Here is a 21,862-nt window from a genome sequence, read left to right on the forward strand (position 1 = left end):
CTGATTCTTAAATTTAGGATGAATAAAATCTGCCACTTTAAAAAATATATATTTATAAGTAGGAGAAAAAGATTTTATATAACAACTTGGTTATTGAGATATAAATATATAAATATACATCTTTTTTAACCCATGGGTTGGTTTTCTATCATAGTATTACCAGCATGCCAGACACCTGACATTAAGCAGAGCTTTTCCAGATAAATTCCACACGGAAACCACATCACCACCAATGGTAAATATTTTATGTATTTTTTATTTGTTTTGAAAGCTAAATGTCTTACATATGGTAAGTCCTAACAATACCTTTTATTTTGAAGTAGCTAAATTCACAAACTATTGTACTTTTTCATAGTGTTGCTACAAAGCAAATAGAGAAACTGACAAATCAGACCAGCTCTAAGCCCTCAGTTCAGAGTTAGCTTATATACACAGGCTGAGCAGTCAGCCAATTCATGTCACTGGAGAAGCACTTTCATATGAAACCTCTCCTTGCCTGAGTGCCTGAAACCTCTGTTAGACATCCATTCTTTTGAGGGTTGTCAAAAAATAAACTGGCCTGCTCTCATTGGAAGTGAATTTGGTATCCAAGGAGATGTTGAAATGTAGGGTGACGACTTGGCAAGGGTCATAGTGAATTCGAACACCACAGGAGAAATTGGACTAGATGAACATTTATGCATGGAAATTCAGCAGTGCCCACCAGGGAGTCTTCCTCTAATATTCCCTTAGACATTTATATTCTTGAGGCTAGAGCAGATTACTTGTCATCACATTCACTTAGAAGGAAACACAGCTTGAAGTAGGGCAGTATCAGGCATTTCTCTTCAGTGGAATTAGTCCTTACAGGAGTCTACACAGCGGTCCAAGAGCTAAACTTCTCTGTTCCCGACCCACCAGGTGAAAACTTAGGTGTAAAAGATGAAACCCATATCATGGACTATGAGATCCATTTTAGCTTAGCAGTTCCACACCCCACAGGACCCAACATCTCATGTAAATCCTCACAGATAAGCTTCTATGGTCTCCACAAGGAATGTGAGCAATTACAAGAGTCATCAAACTCAAGGATTTCCAAACACTAGAGACCTTCATCAAGTATTGATAGATCCTCCAAAAGCAGATGTAATTTTCCAATCAGGAGTCACTTTCACTATAAACAATTTTGCCTAATACCTTATATTCCACCTGTATTTGGTGTCTGGGGACCAGATCTAGAAGGTTAACCCAAGGGAAAATTTGCTCATAGAGAAAGTGAAAGAGTTTTGTAAATCCCTCAGTATACAAATTCCACTTCCCATGTCCATGATTCTAACAGAGTGACTTGCTTAGCTTATTTAGAGGTGTTCACTGCTCTTGATGATAATTCAGCTATATTCATTCATTTATTCAACTAATTCAAATAATAAGTATTGAGCTCCTATGCTCCCTAAGTGTAGGACTCAGCTCTTTTTTTTTTTTTTTTTGGTATTGCTTTCAGGTAAAGTATCTGAGCCTTGAAATGAGCGTACATGTATGACATAATAATGTCTAAAAATAGTTGAAATCCAGAGCAATAAGTGCTGTAACAATTTTACTCATTTGTCTTCCTGATTGATGAAGCGTCTGCACTCCTGGAGAGCAGGATCATATTTTTCATCTTTGTTTCCTCCTGCCCCATAGGTGGTGCTTAGTATGTGTTTATCAAATGAGTTATCTCAGAGCATCTTACGTAGAAGGGCAATTGATTAAAACCTAGTGATGTTTGCTCATTAACTGAAATAAAAGGAACGGGTGGAATTTTAAGGTCAGTGAAGTGGCCTGACTTCCAGGAACCTTTCTAGTGGGTGTTGTCCATGGAATATCCAGGCTGCTCATGTTCTGGAATTGGATTGAGCAAATCTGAAGGATGACATAGACACTGATAATCTCAACAGTGTATCATGGCAGTTGATATTAAAGGCTCTGGGACGATCACAGCCCTGGAACCACTCTTCGCTCTACCACTTACATGCCTTTTGACCTTGGGCAAATCATTGGCCTCTTGGACCCTCAATTTTCTTCTGTCAGCGGAAAGAACAAATTGGTCAGAGATTAAATAAGATCACATGGGGCTTCCCTGGTGGCGCAGTGGTTGAGAGTCCGCCTGCCGATGCAGGGGACACGGGTTCGTGCCCCGGTCCGGGAGGATCCCACATGCCGCGGAGCGGCTAGTCCCGTGAGCCATGGCTGCTGAGCCTGCATGTCCGGAGCCTGTGCTCTGCAACAGGAGAGGCCACAACAGTGAAAGGCCCGCGTACCGCAAAAAATAAAAAAATTAAAAAAAAAATAATAAGGTCATATGTATATAGCACCTGGCACATTTCAGTGCTTGATAAAAGAAAGCTATTTATTTAAGGAGTCTCTCTTGAGCGTGGTTGGACCAGAATCAAGATAAATCAAAGTTAATAGCCCCTGAACAGACCAAAAAATCCAACTGTGTTTTTTATTAAATGCACATGCCAAGTGTGTACATCATTGAAAAATCAAAAAGCCATTCTAATGTTTTGTGTCTTATTTTTGTCTTTGGCAGACAGAAGGGTTTAAATATCCCAGGCCTTCCTCAGTACCACCTTCTCCTTCAGGATCTCAGGTCTCTAGTCCTCAGAGCAGCGATGTGGAGGATGAGAATGAGGATGAAAGATACGATGAGGAAGAGGAGGCTGAAAGGGATCGGTTAAATATCAAGTCGCCATTGTCTCTGAATCACGTTCCTCGCGGGAAGAAGAAGCTGCACGGTGAATACAAGAACTGAATTCCACTCTGGTCGAACAGGCTAATTCAGTGAGAACATAGTAAGAATGATTATTGAAAGAAATGAAAATGTCACATGGTTCATTCTCTTCTGCTCAGTATAACAATGGGATTTATTCTCTGCCTAAAAAGTGGAGGAGATTAAGTGAATGGCAATTTTGTAATTTATAATAAAATCCAACTCCTTTTACCCCTGTCAGTTCAGGCTCTAGGAAGAGTGTTAATTAAAGGAGGAAGACTGGAAGTGTTTTTTAAATGGTTATTTTAAGCAATAAGAATTTTCATTTCCTAATGCTGATTTTTTAGTTATCATCACCATAATCCTTAGCTTAGTGTTTTTTTTGTTTGTTTGTTTTTTGCGGTACGCGGGCCTTTCACTGTTGTGGCCTCTCCCGTTGTGGAGCACAGGCTCTAGACGCGCAGGCTCAGCGGCCATGGCTCACGGGCCCAGCCGCTCTGCGGCATGTGGGATCTCCCCGGACCGGGGCACGAACCCGTGTCCCCTGCATCAGCAGGCAGACTCTCAACCACTGCGCCACCAGGGAAGCCCTTAGCTTAGTGTTTATACAGCTTCTATACCTGCTAAAGCAATCTGCCATTTCCCCCACAAAGGATCCTGATCTTAGCTATGAATGTGGTCTACCTTTATATTTCAAGTAATTTGGTCTTTAGTGATTATTTTTATTTTTCACATGAGGCAGAACCATGAATTTATACCTAGCTTTGCAGACAGTCAAACTCCATAGGACAATAGCTACCCTAAATCCAGATGTTGATACATATTAATGCATATGTACAAGGTCACTTCTCAAATAATGATCAGGAGATGTTACCATTGTACTGTACCATCTGACTGTAACAGTTTTTTTCTGTTGTTTAAAAGGAAAGCCTTTTTGAAAACTTGGTCAGTCTTCCATAGGTGATAAATTGTTAAAGCCATATGAATAAATATATCAGTATTTAAAGATTTAACTGCATTGATAATGTTTAAAATTCTTTTAGACATTTAAATAAGATAATATGTGCAAAAACACCTACTATAAAATAGTGCCTTATGAAGGATAACATTTAAAACTATCTTTTAAAAAAAGTAGCCAAAAGAAAATAGAGAGTCTACTTAATTATAATAAGGACAATGTCTCTGAGACATTGTTGAATGAGTGTAGTTAAACATATTAATGCTTTAAATGTAGTTAAACATAAATCAGCAAAAAACAAAACAAAACAAAACCCCAACCCCACATTCACTCATGGATTGTTTTTTCCACAACTGAATGTTGTTACATTTAGATCACAGTGAATACCTTGGTTGGCCCAGGTCTGTAGGGGCTCTAAAAAAATTTAGGTCTTCTCAGTGCTGGGTTGTTGATGGCAATAAGGGAAGAGAAACAATGACAGTGTGTCAGATGGTGCAGGACCAGTGGAAAACTGCACTCCAGCTCTGTCACCCCGTTGTTAGGGGAGAGTAGAAGAATGGCAGATACAAGCAACAACTCAGGTCAAAATGGAACATGGTTGCAAACTCTCCTAATTTAGAGGTTTGTAAGGAAGGAAAATAAATTACCTAAAGCCTAATCCTTAAAAAATGCCCAATGGATACCAATTAACCCAACTCTCCAAGCTCTGCAGAGGAGATCAGAAAAAAATATGAACTAGATTTGTATTACAATCCAAATACTCATTTGCTGAAGTGCCAGAAAGCTCTCATGATAAAATGGGTTTCACGTTTGCAATAACCATGAAAATAGATCCCTAATAAAGTGGTGCAATGTGTGCATTCAGGCGATACTCTTGATTGGTGACTGGTTGACCCACGGCTACTGAAAGCATGAGCTATACAGAAGCTATAACTTCTTAATAAAAAACGTTAAAGTTCAAGTTTTTTTGTTTTGTTTTTGTTTTTGCGGTACGCGGGCCTCTCACTGCCGTGGCCTCTCCCGTTGCGGAGCAACAGGCTCCGTCCGGACGCGCAGGCCCAGCGGCCATGGCTCACGGGCACAGCCGCTCCGCTGCATGTGGGATCCTCCCGGGCCGGGGCACGAACCCGTGTCCCCTGCATCGGCAGGCGGACTCTCAACCACTGCGCCACCAGGGAAGCCCAAGTTTTTTTTTTTTAAATGACAGACTAGTTCTTTGATTAGAAATGAGTACAAATGGTATAGGACACATGGAAATGACTGATTTGCAAACACCTGGCTTCGAGTGGCATGTGTAAGAATCAGTTTCTACCCTGCACTTGGTCCTCTATTCAGACAGCTGCTGCCACCTGACTCCAACCCCTTGCTCCAGTCACTTAGTTGTCCTTTCCCCAAGACTGACAAAGCCTGGTGTCTAGTTGCTCTTTCCCCAATATTGACAAAGCTCGGTGAGGAACAACCAATAGGATTGTTAGGTGACTGTGTGTCTAGCACAGCACCTTATACACAGTAGTTGCATAAATGAATGGTCTTACTGGGAGAAACATAGATACAAAAAATTGATGCTCTTAAAGTATGTATAAAAAAAGAAAAAATAATAAATAATGTATGTATCCATAAATTGGAGGACAGGAAATATGGAAAATTGTGTGTGCCTGACCAGCTGACAGCAAGACTTTTTTTATGCATTGTACCACCCTTCCTTCCATGGTAAGGGCTAGAGTGAACAGAGCTGGCTTTACATATACAGATGGGAATATAAAATATTACAAGTGCTATACTAGTAGCTTTCCTGGACACAAGGAGGTCTCAGAAGAGGGATTGGTTAAGTGTACTTGAGGAGATTGAAAGCGACTTCCTAGGATGATCCTAAATTTCTGTGAAGTAATGTGGGAGATACAACTGCCCACCTCACATTGTGGTTGTAAGGATAACATCAAATTAGACGTGAACATTTCCTTAAGGGATTTATAGTCCAGTAGGAGGAGACCAACAGGTTACATTCCCAACTCCTCTTTCTCCTGAGGCCAAGGTAAAATAATGTAACTCAGGGTTGGTAGGATATAGACTTTTATTTCTCATCAGCAGGTAAAGAAGAAATGCTAGTTGGAGGCTGATTTTAACCTCTCACCTTCTCTCCTTGCTTAGGATCACTATGGTGGGGGAGAGGAGTCATCCACTGGGGAAAACCAGGGGAATAGAGAGTAATTGAGAGCCCACCCTGGAGGCCACGTAGCCACAGGGGAGGAAGGCTATAGAGGCAAAGAGGGGAAGAGCAACTGGAACGGGGTGAAAGTGGCTGCAAGTCCTATCTGGAGGTGGGGTATTCTAGTACATGGACATGCACAGGAGGCATATAGTTTCCAATTTTAGACAAGCCATACAACGTGAAAAGTTTTGAGCACTGATCACTTATTCATTTCAGTTTTGAACAAGATAGAAACAAAGAGAATTGCAAAGACACCCCCGGAGAGATAGAAAGTTACTGCAAACCGGGCATATGCAACTACTGGGTTAATGTGCACATCTGTATGGCAGAACAATGTTCAGGAAATTCAAGCACTTGTAATATTGTAGCTGATATTATAACAGCCGTTGGTCATTTAGACAGCTTTTACAAACTCTGTTTTAGTGGGAAATACTTGAGATTGTTCTAGTTGTAGAAGAATTACTTTGTAAGATAGACTTTAAATGTATTCTGGGACTAGACATAGTATTTAAGTAGTCCATATGTACAAGTCTATGCCAGGTGAGTATATAATTCTCAATAAACTGGACATATACACTGTCTAGAAAATCCACTTTAAAATCAAACAATAATTAATGACAGGCACCTATTATAATGCCACATAGATTTTTTTTTATTGCTAACATATTATTTTTTTGGCAGACATCAAAGTTACATTAACTTGAATACAGTTTCATTATTCAATTATGAAATGAGATACAGACAAATCTTATAAGCAGGGTTTTGATTACTTAACACAGTAAAATTGTAATTCCAAGTTACAGAGACATTCACATAATGATATTCTTTAGCTACTGACTAATAGCTATATACTGATGACAATAAGAATGGACAATACTTTCTACTTGTGACATTTATCAATAACAACTCTCAAGTAATTAAGTCAAAAATAATGAACATGATGGTCGTATTGTAATTCCAAATAAATATACTATATGCTTGCTGTAGGTATGTGTGTATTTTATTTTTCAGATAGTACTGAACCCTAGTTGAGTTAAAAAAATGAATAAATTAGGCATATTACCATGCACTTTGTATCAGCGTGCCTTTATGTTATGTTTTTATGTCAAATAAAGCCTAGAGTTCTAGTCAATTAGAGTAAGTAGTGTTTGAGTCTGTTTAGCCATGGAAAATGGGTTACCTCTAAAAAACTGGTTTGTTTCTTTTGTACAAGAGCAGCGTGTGTTTCCATCTGCTTATTTCCCAGTAACTTTTAGATCCTTGTTTCTAAACTGAATTCGGGGAGATCTCCGGAGAGCACAAGGGGGAGCTTCCAGCTGTAGAACCTTCCACTGGCTCCAGTCTCACCAAGGGTCCCCTCTCTCAGCAACCACACTGCAGTGTCTGATCACAGGGCTTCTTCCCAGTCATCCCTTCCCTCTTCCCTTCCTGACAACTTACCTCTCCTGGATACTAAAAGAATCACACTCTACTCTTTCCCATCTTGCCATGCTTCCCTGCCTCACCCTCCTTGGAGGTGAGAAAAGGGGGAAAAGGAGAGGAGATTCTCTGCTGAGTGGTAAGACAGTGCAAGTGGGTAACAGAATGAAAAAAAGCAACTAAGAATGATTAGATCAAGATGGGTATTTGTTGTCACAAAACGAAAGAACACTCTAAAGAGTCTTCAACCTAATAATTATAAATGGGCTATAAAATTCAAGAGTAAGACACAAGGCGATCTAAACAGGACCTGAAGCAATGGAAGAAAGCAATGATGTTCTCACTAAGAACTCAACATCACTTTAGCTTCTGAAAGAAAAAAACTGGCTGCACATGTTCCTAAGATTACAAATGAAGATAAAAAGGGTCCACAGGCTCTATTCACATGGTTCATGTTTTCAACAAGAACAGAACTATAATTGAATGGAATCTGGTATATTTTCACCAGTTTAGCAGACTATCTTCTAGGAATCTGGTTTGATCAAAGTTTTCTTCTCCAGCTGTAAGGATAAAAAAATACATAACATAAACACGTACCCTGTGTTTTATAAGAAGAAAGTATAAGATGAAGAGAACCTCAGGAGATAAACATTTGCCCCCCTACATTATGTCAACTCAGGCACTCTGCTATGGAAACCACCCCCAAATTGGATTTTGATTGATTTTGTTTCAAAAATTTCCCCCTCAGCTTGGTATGCATTGAGGAATTCACATCTGACATGTGAATCTCTACAGTGAATTTAACTATTACATGGTGTGTTTGGTAGAAATCTGAAAAGGCCACATGTCTTGCTCTAAATATGCCTCATGTCTAAAATACCCACCAGTAGAACCATTCACTTGCATCAAGGTACTGTTTCTGTATTTCCTGTTAAAATGCATTTTAGCTGGGAAAGATGACAGAGGAACACATTTGCACATATTCTCTTACAAGTTGAACTAGATGTCTGGGGTGGAAGTAAGACAAAAAGAAGGGACACTTGTTAGCTGGGCAGGACTGCACAACTTCAGAGCAGGAAGAATCACCTCTGGGGTGGGGACAGTGGACTGAGATGACAGCAGATTCCTGGGACTAAAAATGGGTTGAAGGGCTGAAACTGAGGATGGGGAAGGGAGAGGAAGCTGCCAGAGGCAAAATTCCGTTCCTCATTTTATGTAAGGTCATCTCTAGAGAAAACCACTTTCCCCTAGTTAGTTACAATATGGTTGGAATATCTGAGTCATAGTTTAACCTGAACTGGTAGGAAACTTCAAAATACTGCAGATTATCAGCTACTCTATTTTTTTAAAAAATTTTATTTTTCTATTTTTAAAAATTTTTATTGGAGTATAGTTGATTTACAGTGTTGTGTTAGTTTCTACTGTACAGCAAAGTGAATCAGTTATACATATACAAATATCCACTCTTTTTAGATTCTTTTCACATATAGGTCATTTCAGAGTATTGAGTAGAGTTCCCTGTGCTATACAGTAGCTCCTTATTAGTTATCTATTTTAAATATACTAGTATGTATTTAAAGGAAAGGAAAAAAATAAAAAAGAAAGGAATCATCCCTGTATATCCTCCATTAAGTAACAATCCACTACTTAAAATAATAATCCACTGCATAAAATAAGTCCAAATAATACCTAGGGACTTCAGAATAAAAATATTAAAGGTGACTAGTGATTAATCTATCATATGGGAATCCAAAACTTTCCCATCCATTTAGACTAATAAAATTTTGTTTCCCCATTTCATCATCAGAGACAAGCCACTTCGGAAACTTCAATAATTAAAAACTTGAATTTATTCTCCAACAAAGACTTGAAATGGAGACCTACAGTCACATTCTTCTGTAAAGTTTCTAATGAAGATCCCTCTCCTCCTCTTTAAAATTAGCTCTACCTTCTCCATTCCAGCTCACTTTCCTTTCTGGCTCTGCACATCCTCCCAGCAATTAAATCTCAGACTTCACTAGCAATCCATCTCCAACCTCACTGTCCTCCTACTGACTTCAAAAATCAGTAAGAGGGACTTCCCTGGCATTCCAGTGGTTACGACTCTACCCTTCCACTGCAGGGGGCATGGGTTCCATCCCTGGTCAGGGAGCTAAGATCCCGCATGCCTCGCTGCGCAGCTGGAAAAAAATAAAATCAGAGTGCCAAATGCTGAATTTGGAAAAGACCACCTTGGATGCAGCATCTTCTACCCATGAGTCAACTCTTTCTCACCTTTTCATCACAAGAATTCTGAAAGCCATGACAGTAAGCATCCACTTAATCTCTTAACTCTGCAGTTTACCTTCTTTTCCTAAATTCCCTTGAAACAAGGTTTCAGACGGGCAAGGCAGCAGCAAATCATACCACTGGGCAGGGGCTGAGGAGAAGACTTGTGAACCGTGATTTAATGACCCTTCCTACCCAACACAATCTTCCTTCTCCTTTGATTTCTGTACTCTTCCTAAGCATTCTGCTGTATTTGATGCTTCTCATCACTCCTTTCTTGAAACTTTCCATCCTCGACTTCTTAGATTCTCTGTTATTCTGGCTCTCCTCCTACCTTTCTGCCTGCTCCTTTTGAAGTCCCTTCACTGATACGATTTTCCCCCTTTCCCTTGATCTCTGGGTATTCTCCAGGGCAAATCCTTTATTATCTGCCCTTTTCCCACTACATCTGAGGCCTAGGAGAGAGTTCCATTTTCATGTTTCCAACCTTTATTAACTGGCTCTGAATTTCCAGTTGTTCCCAAACCTGACATCATCAGAATAATGTGAGTGAACTTCTTAAGGATACAGATTCTGGGACCTCACTCAAGTAGTATGGAATCAGACTCTCTGGACCTAAGGCCAAGAAATCTGTATTTTCAGCAAGTTCTACAGAGAACTCTGATGGAACCAGTCCACATATGGAGAGCAGAGAACCAGTGACCTATACACCTTTATCCACTGGAAAGGCTCCATCACCTCAAACTGAACCTTAATTATATCCACAGGCATTTTCATTTGTCAGTATCACCATTTTAAACTCACAAAAACACTTTAAAAATGTGCTTGACTCTGGATTCTCTCTTTCGTTTTAAAATTTTATTGAAGTATAGTTGATCTTACAATGTTGTGTTAATTTCTTCTGTACAGCAAAGTGACTCAGTTATACATATATTTTTTTCATAGCCTTTTCCATTATGATTTATTACACGGTATTAAATATAGTTCCCTGTGCTCTACACGAGGACCTTGATTTTTATCTGCTCTTCCTTCCGGTATGCCTCAGGGTTGAGCCTCCATTCCCACTGACCTCATCACTCCACTCCTGAATGACTGCCTTAGTTTCTCACTGACATCATCACTCTGGCCTTTTCTCTTCAACACCATCCATCTGAGAGGTGGCAGGGCATAGCTGAAAGAGCTACAGCATCCCACAGCCCTGAGTTAAACTCCCCATATCACTTCCACTCTATGTGGACCTTAGGAAAGTATATACAGCTCAGGAAGGGTCAGTTTTCTGGGCTATAAAGATTAGCATTAATATCTGACACACAGTAGATGTTCCCATATTGTAGCTATTGTAACTGCTCTTATGGTTACCCTATAAGCAAGAACCAGTTTCATCTTCCTTCATCATGTCCTCTTTCTGGTAAAAATCCATGGACCATCTGATTGATTCTCAGATAAAGAATAAGTTACCCCCTGTTCTTTTATCCTAGTACTAGTATGTACCTGCAATGTGATAGTGGGCAAGCTACTCAATCTTTCTGTGCTTCTATTTCCTCATCTGTAAAGTGTAGATAATGACAGTGGGTAATCCTAGGAGGTAATTCACTTGTTATGGACTAATGAATTATTAATAAATGTATTAATCCGTATCAAGTGCTTGGAACAGTGCCTGACCCACTGCATTATAGTAAAACCCTCAATAATTATTAGCTAGAGGGAGTAGTAACAGTAGTTGTAGTCATAGCTATACTATGGCCATGACTCTCACAGTCTACTGTCCTACTGACTGTTCACACCCTGCCTTTTCACTGCAAAGGCCATTCTCATTCTTGCTTTTGTTGAATCCATTTTCTTCTCTACCTGTCACAGTGCCTGGCACCTAGCAGGCATAAATGCAGATTTGCTGAATTCAGTATTATAATCCCCTCCACCCAACCAAGTCAGCCGCAGACTTTCTCTGATTTCAGAAGACCTCTCTAGGGCTTCCCTGGTGGCGCAGTGATTGAGAGTCCGCCTGCCGATGCAGGGGACGCGGGTTCGTGCCCCGGTCCGGGAAGATCCCACATGCCGCGGAGCGGCTGGGCCCGTGAGCCATGGCCACTGAGCCTGCACGTCCGGAGCCTGTGCTCCGCAACGGGAGAGGCCACAACAGTGAGAGGCCCGCGTACCGCAAAAAAAAAAACAACAAACAAAAAAACCCTCTTTATCCCACTCTCTTCCATTTGCTTCTCATAGGTTTTTTTGTTTTTTGTTTTTTCACAACAAAGCCATAAACTAGAAGCCAGAAAGAGCCCCCTGCTCTCTTCCCCTCCCTGATGGGGCCCGTCCAATAACAGGCAGGGAGCACACAGGCTTTCTCCGCTAGCACAAGTGTCAGAGCCCAAGGCCAGCAGCCTATGCTTTGACTACTAGACAACTCACTGTATTTTGTTAAATACATTTTAACATTTAAATTATGTCATAAATATGGCATCATTACAATTTTTGAGAGGGAAAAATCTAGATCTGTTGAATATGCTTTGATGACCTCTATTGTTAATGCTAATAGAAAGTACGTACTTTGTTTCATTTGGCTCTTAGAGCAACCTGCCCATGGATGTCACTATCTCATTTTACCCGTAATGACACTAAGGCTCAGGGTCACCCAGCTAGTAAAGCAACAAGGCCAAGATTTGAACCCAGTCCTGTTACACTCCACAGCCCTGGCTAATGTGCAACAAGATGCCTTAATGCAATTAGTGGTTTTAATGTTACATGGACAGAGAGCCTCTCTTTGAAGAACACACCTAATCCTGGTATGGAAGAAGCTATATAGTATAATGCAAATCACACAGGCTTAGAATCAGAACTAGCCCAATCTCTTAGGGTGAACCATAAGAAACTGCTGTGTTTGTAAGTAAAAAATCAGTGATTTTCAGCTATTTCATTTGGTTCAAACTTTAATAGCGAGTAACTGGATTTGCGATTATTTAAACCTCTTTTGGCCTCAGTTTTTTCAAATATAAAATAATGAAGTTGGACTTTCTGGAGTTCTAACAGAAATAAAAGCTCCAATAGGCTATGGATTATGGAATTAACATGAAATCCCCCAGTCTCATCAAGGAAATGTTTTTACATTCTTGGGAAACACTTTAATGAGCAGCATGCTAGTATTAAAATAATAAACATCTCTGTGAATTTCTGGTGGTGTGGGCAACCGTTATTTTTAAAAATCTGAATAAATAAAAGCAACTTCATTGTACTCAACACAGAATGCCCAAAGCACTCAAAGCTTCCCTGTCCTGCAGTTAAAAGAGGTCACTATAATTATACCTTCTTGCAGTTTCTACAAGGAAGCCAATAGCACAGCTGCTGCCTCTGGAAGAGTTAGTAGTTGGGGATTTGGGCTTCGTCTTTCTGGAGAAATGAAAAAATAAATACAGATTCTATTAGCATTTAAATATTCATATAGATAAATCCTATTCCAGTATGCTATAATACTAGAAAATCTCTGTGAAATACCTCTGTGATCCCTCAGCAAAGAGCCCCTTACACAGAATGATTTTTACAAGTTGAAACATTTCACACTTCCTTTAGGCATTGCTTACAACTGGTTATGTTGTGTATTACAGGGAATGGAAGAAAAGTTAAACTATATACTACACAGAATTTCATGAAAGCAAGGAGGATTAAGATAAAGAACTCATGAGAAATTTCCCCCTCAGAGCTTAAAATGGGATGTCTGGGCTGAAAGGTTTAGATGGGACCCTGCCTGGAGCCTGGACTATCTTCTCTCTTGTTCCTTCCAAAGCAGTTTGAGAAAATAATCTACCTTCTTGGCCACATGTTAAGTCAATTATTTGACTGAAGGAGAAACTGCAAAATATTCAAAACTATTTCAAATCTAAGCTGACAGAAGACAAACGGTCCTGATTCAACACAAACCGTGATTTTTAATTTGGGAGCTGCTGAAGTGGGAAAACAAAACTTACCCTCCTACAGCAAAAAAAAAAAAAAAAAAGGTTAATTACACTGCAGGCTTGAAGAAGGTAAACAAAAATTTGATAAGCACCTATGTGCTCAACACAGTGTTTGGTATTTTTCAAAATGAGTCTACTTGGTATTTTTAACAATCTTGAACGTTTATCAAAATGAATGGTATTGTTATTTTTAAATCCAATGGCATGGAAAGGTTTATCATGAAACAGTCTTTGGCTCCATCCTTAAAGGCTCCCACTTCTTCACTATTTCTGGTTTTGAACCTTTTGATAGTTCTTTTTAGTAATATAATAGAGCTGTTTGAAGTTTTTAGGCAAATCACTATTTTAATAATGATGATGATGATGATACCAACATTGGCAACAACAACAGCGTTTAAGAGAAATCTTGTAAAGATCATTCCCTAAACGGGAGGCCCATTTCTCAGACGGGGTAGGCGCACAGCTCTCATATCCATCCTGACGCCCGGGAGCGGAACCCCGGCCCCCGCCGCCCACCTCCATACTGGCGGGGCCTTGCGATCCCCAGCTCCGCCGCTGCCAGCGGCGCCGGGCGGGGCCGGCTCTCCCCCGGGAAGGCCCACGGGCCAGTCTTGGAGGCGGAGCGCGCCCCTCCGGTCCTGCGCGGTCCTCTGTAGCCCGCGGCTCCCTCACCCCCGCGCACTCACCGGGCGGCGGCCGGTCGGCGAGGTCCTTCCTCCGGCTCTGGTCGGAGATGAAGCGGCGCCCCTCTGCCAAGGCGAGACACGGGCTCAGCGCCTACCCGGCCCGATCGATCGGGGTTCCGGGGCCGGCAGCGGGCGGGGCCCGGTGAGCGCGGAACTGCCCGGGTTGGGGCGCCGGCGCGGATAAGGGAAAAGTCCGCACGCCCCCCGCCCCCGGGCCCCCGAGTGAGCTTCGGAGGGGGCGGCGATCTCGCTCACCTGCCAGGGTGGGGCGGTGTGTCCCCGGAAATCCCAGTCTCCCTTTGGGCAAGAGCCAGCAACCCTCCGGTTTAGGGTGGAGGATTTCTGATAATCTACCCCCGCCCCCCAACCTTTCTCCTTGATTAACTGAGACCAGGATGACCTCGATTATTCATGGGAACAAACTCGATAGGATTCTCTCCCCACAGCTCTACATCTATCCCACCGATTCATGCACCCCTACGGATCTCCCTCTATTGCTGTCGGAAGAGCAAAGTATTTGGAACGTACGTGCACCCTTCAGGTAGAGCATAGCTTGTGGAGTCCAATTCCTTCTCTCAAAGAGTCTCTATAACCAGGGGAGAAGAGGAAAGCAGTTAGTAAGGCGTTGCTGCCCAGCCCACTATTAGGGAAAAAAAGAAGGGAGGGGAGGGAAAGAAAGAAAGGGAAGGGAAGGAAGGAGGGAGAAGATATTAGGAAAAGAGGGGAAGAAATTGAGAGAAAGAGAGAGGGAGGAAGGAAGGCAGGCAGGCAGGCAGGCACACAGCACGCGGAGTCCCAATTTTTGCGTTTGATTACCTGCGGAGCACTGTTCGAATTTCCCATGAAAGAAAACACCAGGAAAAGAGTCAAGGTTGTTACCACCAGACTTGTGAATCCCTGTATGAAAAGATCAAAGAAGTCGTTTCTGTGCCTCTATAGGATCTTCTGCTTCCTTCCCTGGCGCCTGGACAATTACAAATCCCTTACTTTTTGCTATGTTCTGTTTTAGCGCTCAGAGGGTGGGGCAGAAGGGGGTTCCCCAGTTTATCGTCTAGTTAATCCACAAAGAGTTCCTTTTTAAAAACAATTAATTAGAAATATATTATTTTTATTATTTAACCCAAATGAGGATTTGGGTGAATTAGTGAAACTTTTTCTTTGTAAAATCAAATGATTCTGATATTTTAAAGGCATAACGTTTAACTATCCTTTAGCCTCTGAAACACTTATTAAACATAAAAGAGGTAAAAAGCTATACAGCTTTTTTATAAAATAGCTAAAAAAACTCAGGTATATAAAACCTTTACTTACCTTCATGTTCTACTCCTTTCCAGAAGCTGCAATAACTATAACTTAACCTCTGAGTTTTCTAATTTTGTTCTGAAGGTGGGGCTTTTAAATCTTAGGGTCAAGGATCCCTCCTGATTTTGCATAGAGCTAGTGTCCACAGGGACTTCCTGTCAGTCTTCAAGATTGAGAGGATCTGATGACTCCTCCAGGGAGATTCAGTTGCAGGAAGCAGAGGAATGATTGATGGGTGAATATCATTTACTGTCCACATCAGCCAGGAGATATTCTGAAAATATCAGCATCATGACCTTTGATTTTCCTATTAGCTTCCCAAGGCAGTATTATTATTATTATTGAAAATGATTAATAACCCCAGGCAGAATCAAAAGTAAATGAACAAAGTAAGAAAACTTGTCTTGGGTAACTAACTAGCTATCAAGCTAACACCGGTGAGTAAAGATGAATCATTTGGGTAGAAATGAAAAGGTCAGAGAATCTCAATGGATTTTGACATCAGTCATTCACTTAATTATCCATTCAATTATTTAACAAATATTTATGGAATGCCTACTATGTAACAGACATCCTTCCTTTTAGTTCAAGGGACACAGCCATGTGTTAAAAAGACAAGTCTCTGCTTTGATCATGCTTATCTTCTAGTCAGGGGGGAAACACTCCAAACCGGTAAATAAGGTAATTACAGAATTTTAAAATGCTTTATAAAGGAAAAGTAAGCAAAATGATGTGATAAGGTAAGTGGTGGGCTACTTTAGGGAAGGTAAGAATAAAAGGGGGTCTGGAAAGATAAGCTGGAGTCAGACATGGGATAAACTGGGGTGGGAATCAGTATTGCTGACATTGTCAGGCAGAAGAAAAATACAAAATCTTGGGATGGCAAGTAGCTTGGCTTGTTTGAAGAACAGGAAGGAGACCAATGGAGCCAAAGCTGTGTGGGTGTCAGGGGAGGACACTGTAAATTGAGGTTGGAGAGTAAGAAATGGCAACTTGGTTGTAAGCAAAAGATGATGATGGCTTAGACTAGGGGAGTCCTTGCAAGGAATGGAGAGCTGTAATGAATTTGGGAGGCAGAAAACATGGACTTGTGGATAAACCGTATATGAGAGTTTAAGAAAAATAAATCAAGGATGACTCTTAGATTTTTGGTTTAATCAATGGGTGAATGATGAAACTCTTTATTGAAATTGGAGAGACTTCATAAAGAAGCAGTTAAGAGAGGGAAATAAAGAGTTGCCTTTGGACACATTAAAATTAAAATGTATATTAGACATCCAAGGAGAAATGTGAAGTAGGCAGTTGCAGATGTAAACTCTAGAGCTCAGCAAACAGGTCACCAGCCTATAGATTTTTTTTTCTAAAGACAGGAATTATCAGATTTAAGAATCTTGAGAATTTTAAGGCAGGAAAAAATTGGGATTGAAAAAATACTTAGGGAGTGAACGGAGTTAAAGAGAGGAAGAGATAGAGTTCTGAGAACAAACCTACAGAGATTGAGCAGAGGGAAAGTCAGCAAAGGAAGCTGAACGGAAGCAGTTGGAAAGAAAGAAATTCCAGGAGAACGAGGCCATGGGAGCTGGGAGACTATCCAATAACATTGAAAGGTTAAACTGATGTGAGCTAAGAAGTGTCTGCTGGATTTGAGAATATGATGGCTTTTGAGAACAGAAGCTAGACTGGGATGGGTTGAATAGGATATGAGGAAATAAGGACAAGTGTGGACAACCTTTTTGAGAAATTTCACCAAAAGGGGGAAAGGAAAATGAACTTTTAAAAAAGATATGTGAGTGTGGTGGAAGCGGGCTATTTTTTTTTTTTTTTTTAGCCTTGCAGCAAATCTGAATCCTTTCAATTTTAGGGAACTTTGGAAATTCCCTAAACTATAAATTATGATTCTTGGTGGGAGGCAGCATCTTCCTTGTATTGTAGAAGCTGAAAATGCTAGACACTCTTTACCAGCCTCCCTATCGGGTAGAGTGTGGGCATGAGGCAGGCTTCACCAATCAGACGTACCCACTCGTCTGGAGCTGGGGAGGGAAGAAAGTGGGGAGTAGGAGAAATACTTTCTAGTGCAGCACTGGTTGTAGGATGCTTGAGTTTGTGGGGGCAATCCTGGCTACAATGCTAGTGACAGACACCAGCATCCAGTGCTAGAGGAAGAGTGATACTAACCGCACTGTCCTTTTAATAAAGTCCTCTTTTGCTTAAATCAACCAGGTCTGTTGGTTTCTTTTGATGACCATTTGCAGAACATGTGTGCTGATGGGGATGATCAGCAGAGAAGGAGAAATTGATGATGTGGAAAGAGAATTGCAAAAAAGGGAGTTTGTGGAAGGCAAGAAAAATAGGACCCAAATTTGTCAATATCCAGTTGAAACAGTTCTATACACAGGCAGACAGTGAACAAGGACCAGAGTGGCCACCATATGCTAAAGTACCATGGATGAGAGAGATGGTCACTTTCTTCGGAACGTTAGAGCAGTGCTCCGCAGGTATTAATGCGCTTTTGAATCACCTGGGAATCTTGTTAAAATGCACATTCTGATTCATTATAGCTGGGGTGGGACCTGAGAGTCTGCATTTGTACTAAACTCCCAAGTGATGCTAATGAATGCTAGTCTACTAATCCTTGGACATTTTGAGTAGTAAAGCTTACAGGATATAAAAAGTGATTAAAAAAAACACTAACGCTTAGCGTCTACATGGCTGGGAGAATGGTTAACAATAGAAACATCAGGGATAATGGAGAGGGACTAGATGAGTTTAGTTTGGGACTTAAGTTTGAGGGGTGATGCTATCTACCAGTAAATACTTGTCTAAGAGAGACTGGGGTTTGGGCATTTGATGTTTGGAATTGTCGATCATGTGCGGCCAAGAAAACTGAGATCTGGTTAGTAAATGAGAATGAAATATAGAAAGTAGTTTGTAGGTAGAAACTTGAGGAATATTTACTCCTTTTAAAGAATAAGTATAGCAAGAAGGAGCCAGAACCATGAATGTAGTGTTTTCCACTGTTTTAGGAGAGGAGGAAGATAAAAACTAAGGACTAAAAGGTTTTCACCATATCTAAAGAAAATCAATATTCCTTTAAATATTATGTTTTAGGATTTTAGAATTTAATTTCAAAGGATTGTAACAACTTCCAAAAAAAAAAGCCACAGAAGAAAGATGATGCATGTGTTTATATTTTAAAACAATTCATAAGTGAAACCCAGTTATTAGGTTAACCCTAACAAGCAACTAAAATGTCTTTTCCCCCCCTCCATACACAGAACACACAAAGGTTTTAGAAAGAGGGACGGGAAAAGAAATTGCCAAACTGTGATTTGCATTTACCATCTTAAGGAAAATATAATGAACGTGATTTGTCTGTAACAGTTTCGCTAACGAATTCACAAACAGATTATTTACGTCAAAGCTGCCATTTTCAGCATAATATGCACAAGTGAGCAGAATGGCTTTGACATATTATCAATATTGTAGTCTTATCAAAAGTAACATGCCAGAATGAGTTTGTTCTAAAAGGGCATTGACTCCCAATCAAATGTTTTTGTTAAATTCACAATATTTTAAGATTTTTACAGGTCTAAACCTAGAGATTGGCTAAGAAAAGTTACTTATTTGAGAAAAAAAGTTGTTGCATAAAACCAGTAAATTTTATTCTGCTGATATGATGACCTGGCAGTGGGTACTGTACAAATTGGATCCAAAACCTTTTTTAAAGGCATATTTAATGGAGATCATTTTGCCTGCATCACTGATGTTATCTGAATTCTTCTAGTTGACTGGAGCGTGCCCAAGCCCCATTTAAAAAATACTGTCACAGTTTAAACTGCATTCTTACAAGGTCAGTGATTATTGTGTTCACACAGAAAACAGCTATCTTTTTAAAAAATTATTTTTAAACTTTATTTATACATTTTTAAATCGAAGTATAGTTGATTTACAATGTTGTGTTAGTTTCAGGTACACAGCAAAGTATTTCAGTTATATATATATAAAACATTTTTTCAGATTCTTTTCCATTATATTTCAAGATATTGACTATAGTTCCCTGTGCTATACAGTAGGTCTTTGTTGTTTATCTATTTTATACATAGTAGTATGTATCCGTTAATCCAAAATTCCTAGTTTACCTACCCCCCCCCTTCTGCTTTGGTAACCGTAAGTTTGTTTTCGATGTCTGTGAGTCTATTTCTGTTTTGTTTCTATCCGTTTTTTAGAAATCACACGTAAGTGCTATCACATGATGTTCGTCTTTCTCAAACAGCTCCTATCTTGGGTAAGATTACCTGGACAATATGGCTATTGAGATACTCAAGTATCCAAATTACTCTCTGATAACAGAATAGAGGGTTTTGGTACAGGATGATGAGGTCATTGGGTTCAAGTCCTACTTTGGCTTTATTCTCTGAAGGCCAGTCAGCCCCATAGGCCAGTTGTCTCACAAAGGGGTGGAAGAAGTAATTTCCCCAAAGGGCTACCAGTTTTAGGAGGAGATTTAGGGACACTGAGAAGGCCTGCTATCCAAAATAAAGCTCTCCACTCATTGGCCAGTGTCTTTACTGTCCTTTACTTAAGGCTTTGAACTTTAAGAATGTCTTTTCGCAAACCATGTAAATACCACAAAACAATTGGCAGGTTCTAGGAGAGGACAGGAAGGGCCAGCTGTTTTGGCCTAGTCAGTCAAACAGAGGTGACCTTTTAATAGGTCTTAGAGTTGGTAAAGGTAAGACCATGAAAATGTGTCAGTCGATGAAGGATCTGGGGACGCCATTTCTATGTCCAACCTCCTATATGGATACAAGTAGCAGAAGAGCAGAAGTTGGAAGCTTTCAGCCCAGAGGACAATGTTAGAAAGATGTGCTGGATACTGTATTTAAAAACAGATTCACCAGACAATAGTCAAGACTTACAGTTTAATGACTGGATTCAACAAATACTTATTGGGTACCTTAACTGGTAGATTTGGCCAGTGGTTTTCAGCCTTACTAAAGTATAAGATCAAAACATTGCAGACGTTAAGTGATTTTATTTAAGTCACAAATACTTAAGTATTATATATTCCTTCCATGTAGAGAAAAAACATTAAGCATTTCTCCACTAATTTCTAAATTCACTGCTCACTTTTTTACCTGAAGTCTATTTCTATTTATGATTAAACAGTTTGAATATGGAAGATGTGACCATTATGTAAAAAAGAAAACTGCATATAAGGCTAATTTAAAAAACACGAGGTTATGACCCAGCAATCCCACTACTGGGCATATACCCTGAGAAAACCATAATCCAAAGAGTCATGTACCCCATGTTCATTGCAGGACATGGAAGCAACCTAAGTGTCCACTGACAGATGAATGGATAAAGATGTGGCACATATATACAATGGAGTATTACTCAGCCATAAAAAGAAACGAAACTGAGTTATTTGTAGTGAGGTGGATGGACTTAGAGACTGTCAAACAGAGTGAAGTAAGTCAGAAAGAGAAAAACAAATACCATATGCTAACACATATATATATAGAATCTGAAAAAAAAAATGGTTCTGAAGAACCTAGGGGCAGGACAGGAATAAAGATGCAGACATAGAGAATGGGCTTGAGGACAAGGGGAGGGGGAAGGGTAAGCTGGGGCAAAGTGAGAGAGTGGCATGGACATATATACATTACCAAATGTAAAATAGCTAGTGGGAAGCAGCCGCATAGCACAGGGAGACCAGCTCAGTACTTTGTGACCACCTAGAGGAGTGGGATAGGGAGGGTGGGAGGGAGATGCAAGAGGGAGGAGATATGGGGATATATGGATATGTATAGTTGATTCACTTTGTTATAAAGCAGAAGCTAACACACCATTGTAAAGCAATTATACTCCAATAAAGATGTTAAAACAAAACACAAGATGGGTTATTTTGCAATGCTAAAGTTTTAGAATTTCTTAATAAAAATACATCTGACCATTGTTATGGATTGAATGTGTTCCCTCCAAATTCACATGTTGAAACCCTAACCCCCAACATCATGGTATTTGAGAGTGGGCCTTTGGGAGGTAATTAGGTTTAGATGAGGTTATCAAGATGGGGCTCCTCATTAAGGGATTCGTGTCCTTATTAGGAGAGAGATGAGAACTTGTTCCTTCTCTTTTTCTCTGCCATGTGAGGACACAGTGAGAAGGCAGCTGTCTGCAAGCCAGGAAGAGGGCCCTCTCCAGGAACTGAATCTGCCAGCACCTTCATTTTGGACTTCCCAGGATGCAGAACCATGAGAAATAAACACCTGTTGTGTAAGCCAGTCTATGGAATTTTGTTATAGCAGCCCAAGTTGAGACAACCACCAGTTAATA

At 40.3% G+C, this 21,862-nt stretch overlaps 2 protein-coding genes across 2 annotated transcripts in view; one reads left to right on the forward strand and one right to left on the reverse strand.

The window, feature by feature from the left end:
* Window positions 1-2,773, forward strand: part of GYS2 (glycogen synthase 2) — a 58,659-nt gene extending 55,886 nt beyond the window's left edge. Inside the window, exons 15-16 of the mRNA XM_030841312.2 lie at window positions 155-235; window positions 2,552-2,773. Coding sequence (XP_030697172.1) covers window positions 155-235; window positions 2,552-2,773 — 303 coding nt within the window. The remainder of the gene's footprint in view (window positions 1-154; window positions 236-2,551) is intronic.
* Window positions 2,774-6,539: 3,766 nt separating this feature from the next.
* Window positions 6,540-15,535, reverse strand: SPX (spexin hormone). The gene is given in 6 exon segments (XM_060306987.1): window positions 6,540-7,877; window positions 12,886-12,969; window positions 14,219-14,281; window positions 14,747-14,804; window positions 15,035-15,151; window positions 15,530-15,535. Coding segments are annotated over 6 exon segments (387 nt in total). The 3' UTR covers window positions 6,540-7,818.
* Between the last annotated feature and the right edge of the window lie 6,327 nt (window positions 15,536-21,862).

The sequence above is a fragment of the Globicephala melas genome, chromosome 10 (genome assembly GCF_963455315.2).
Source record: "Globicephala melas chromosome 10, mGloMel1.2, whole genome shotgun sequence".
NCBI lineage: Eukaryota > Metazoa > Chordata > Mammalia > Artiodactyla > Delphinidae > Globicephala > Globicephala melas.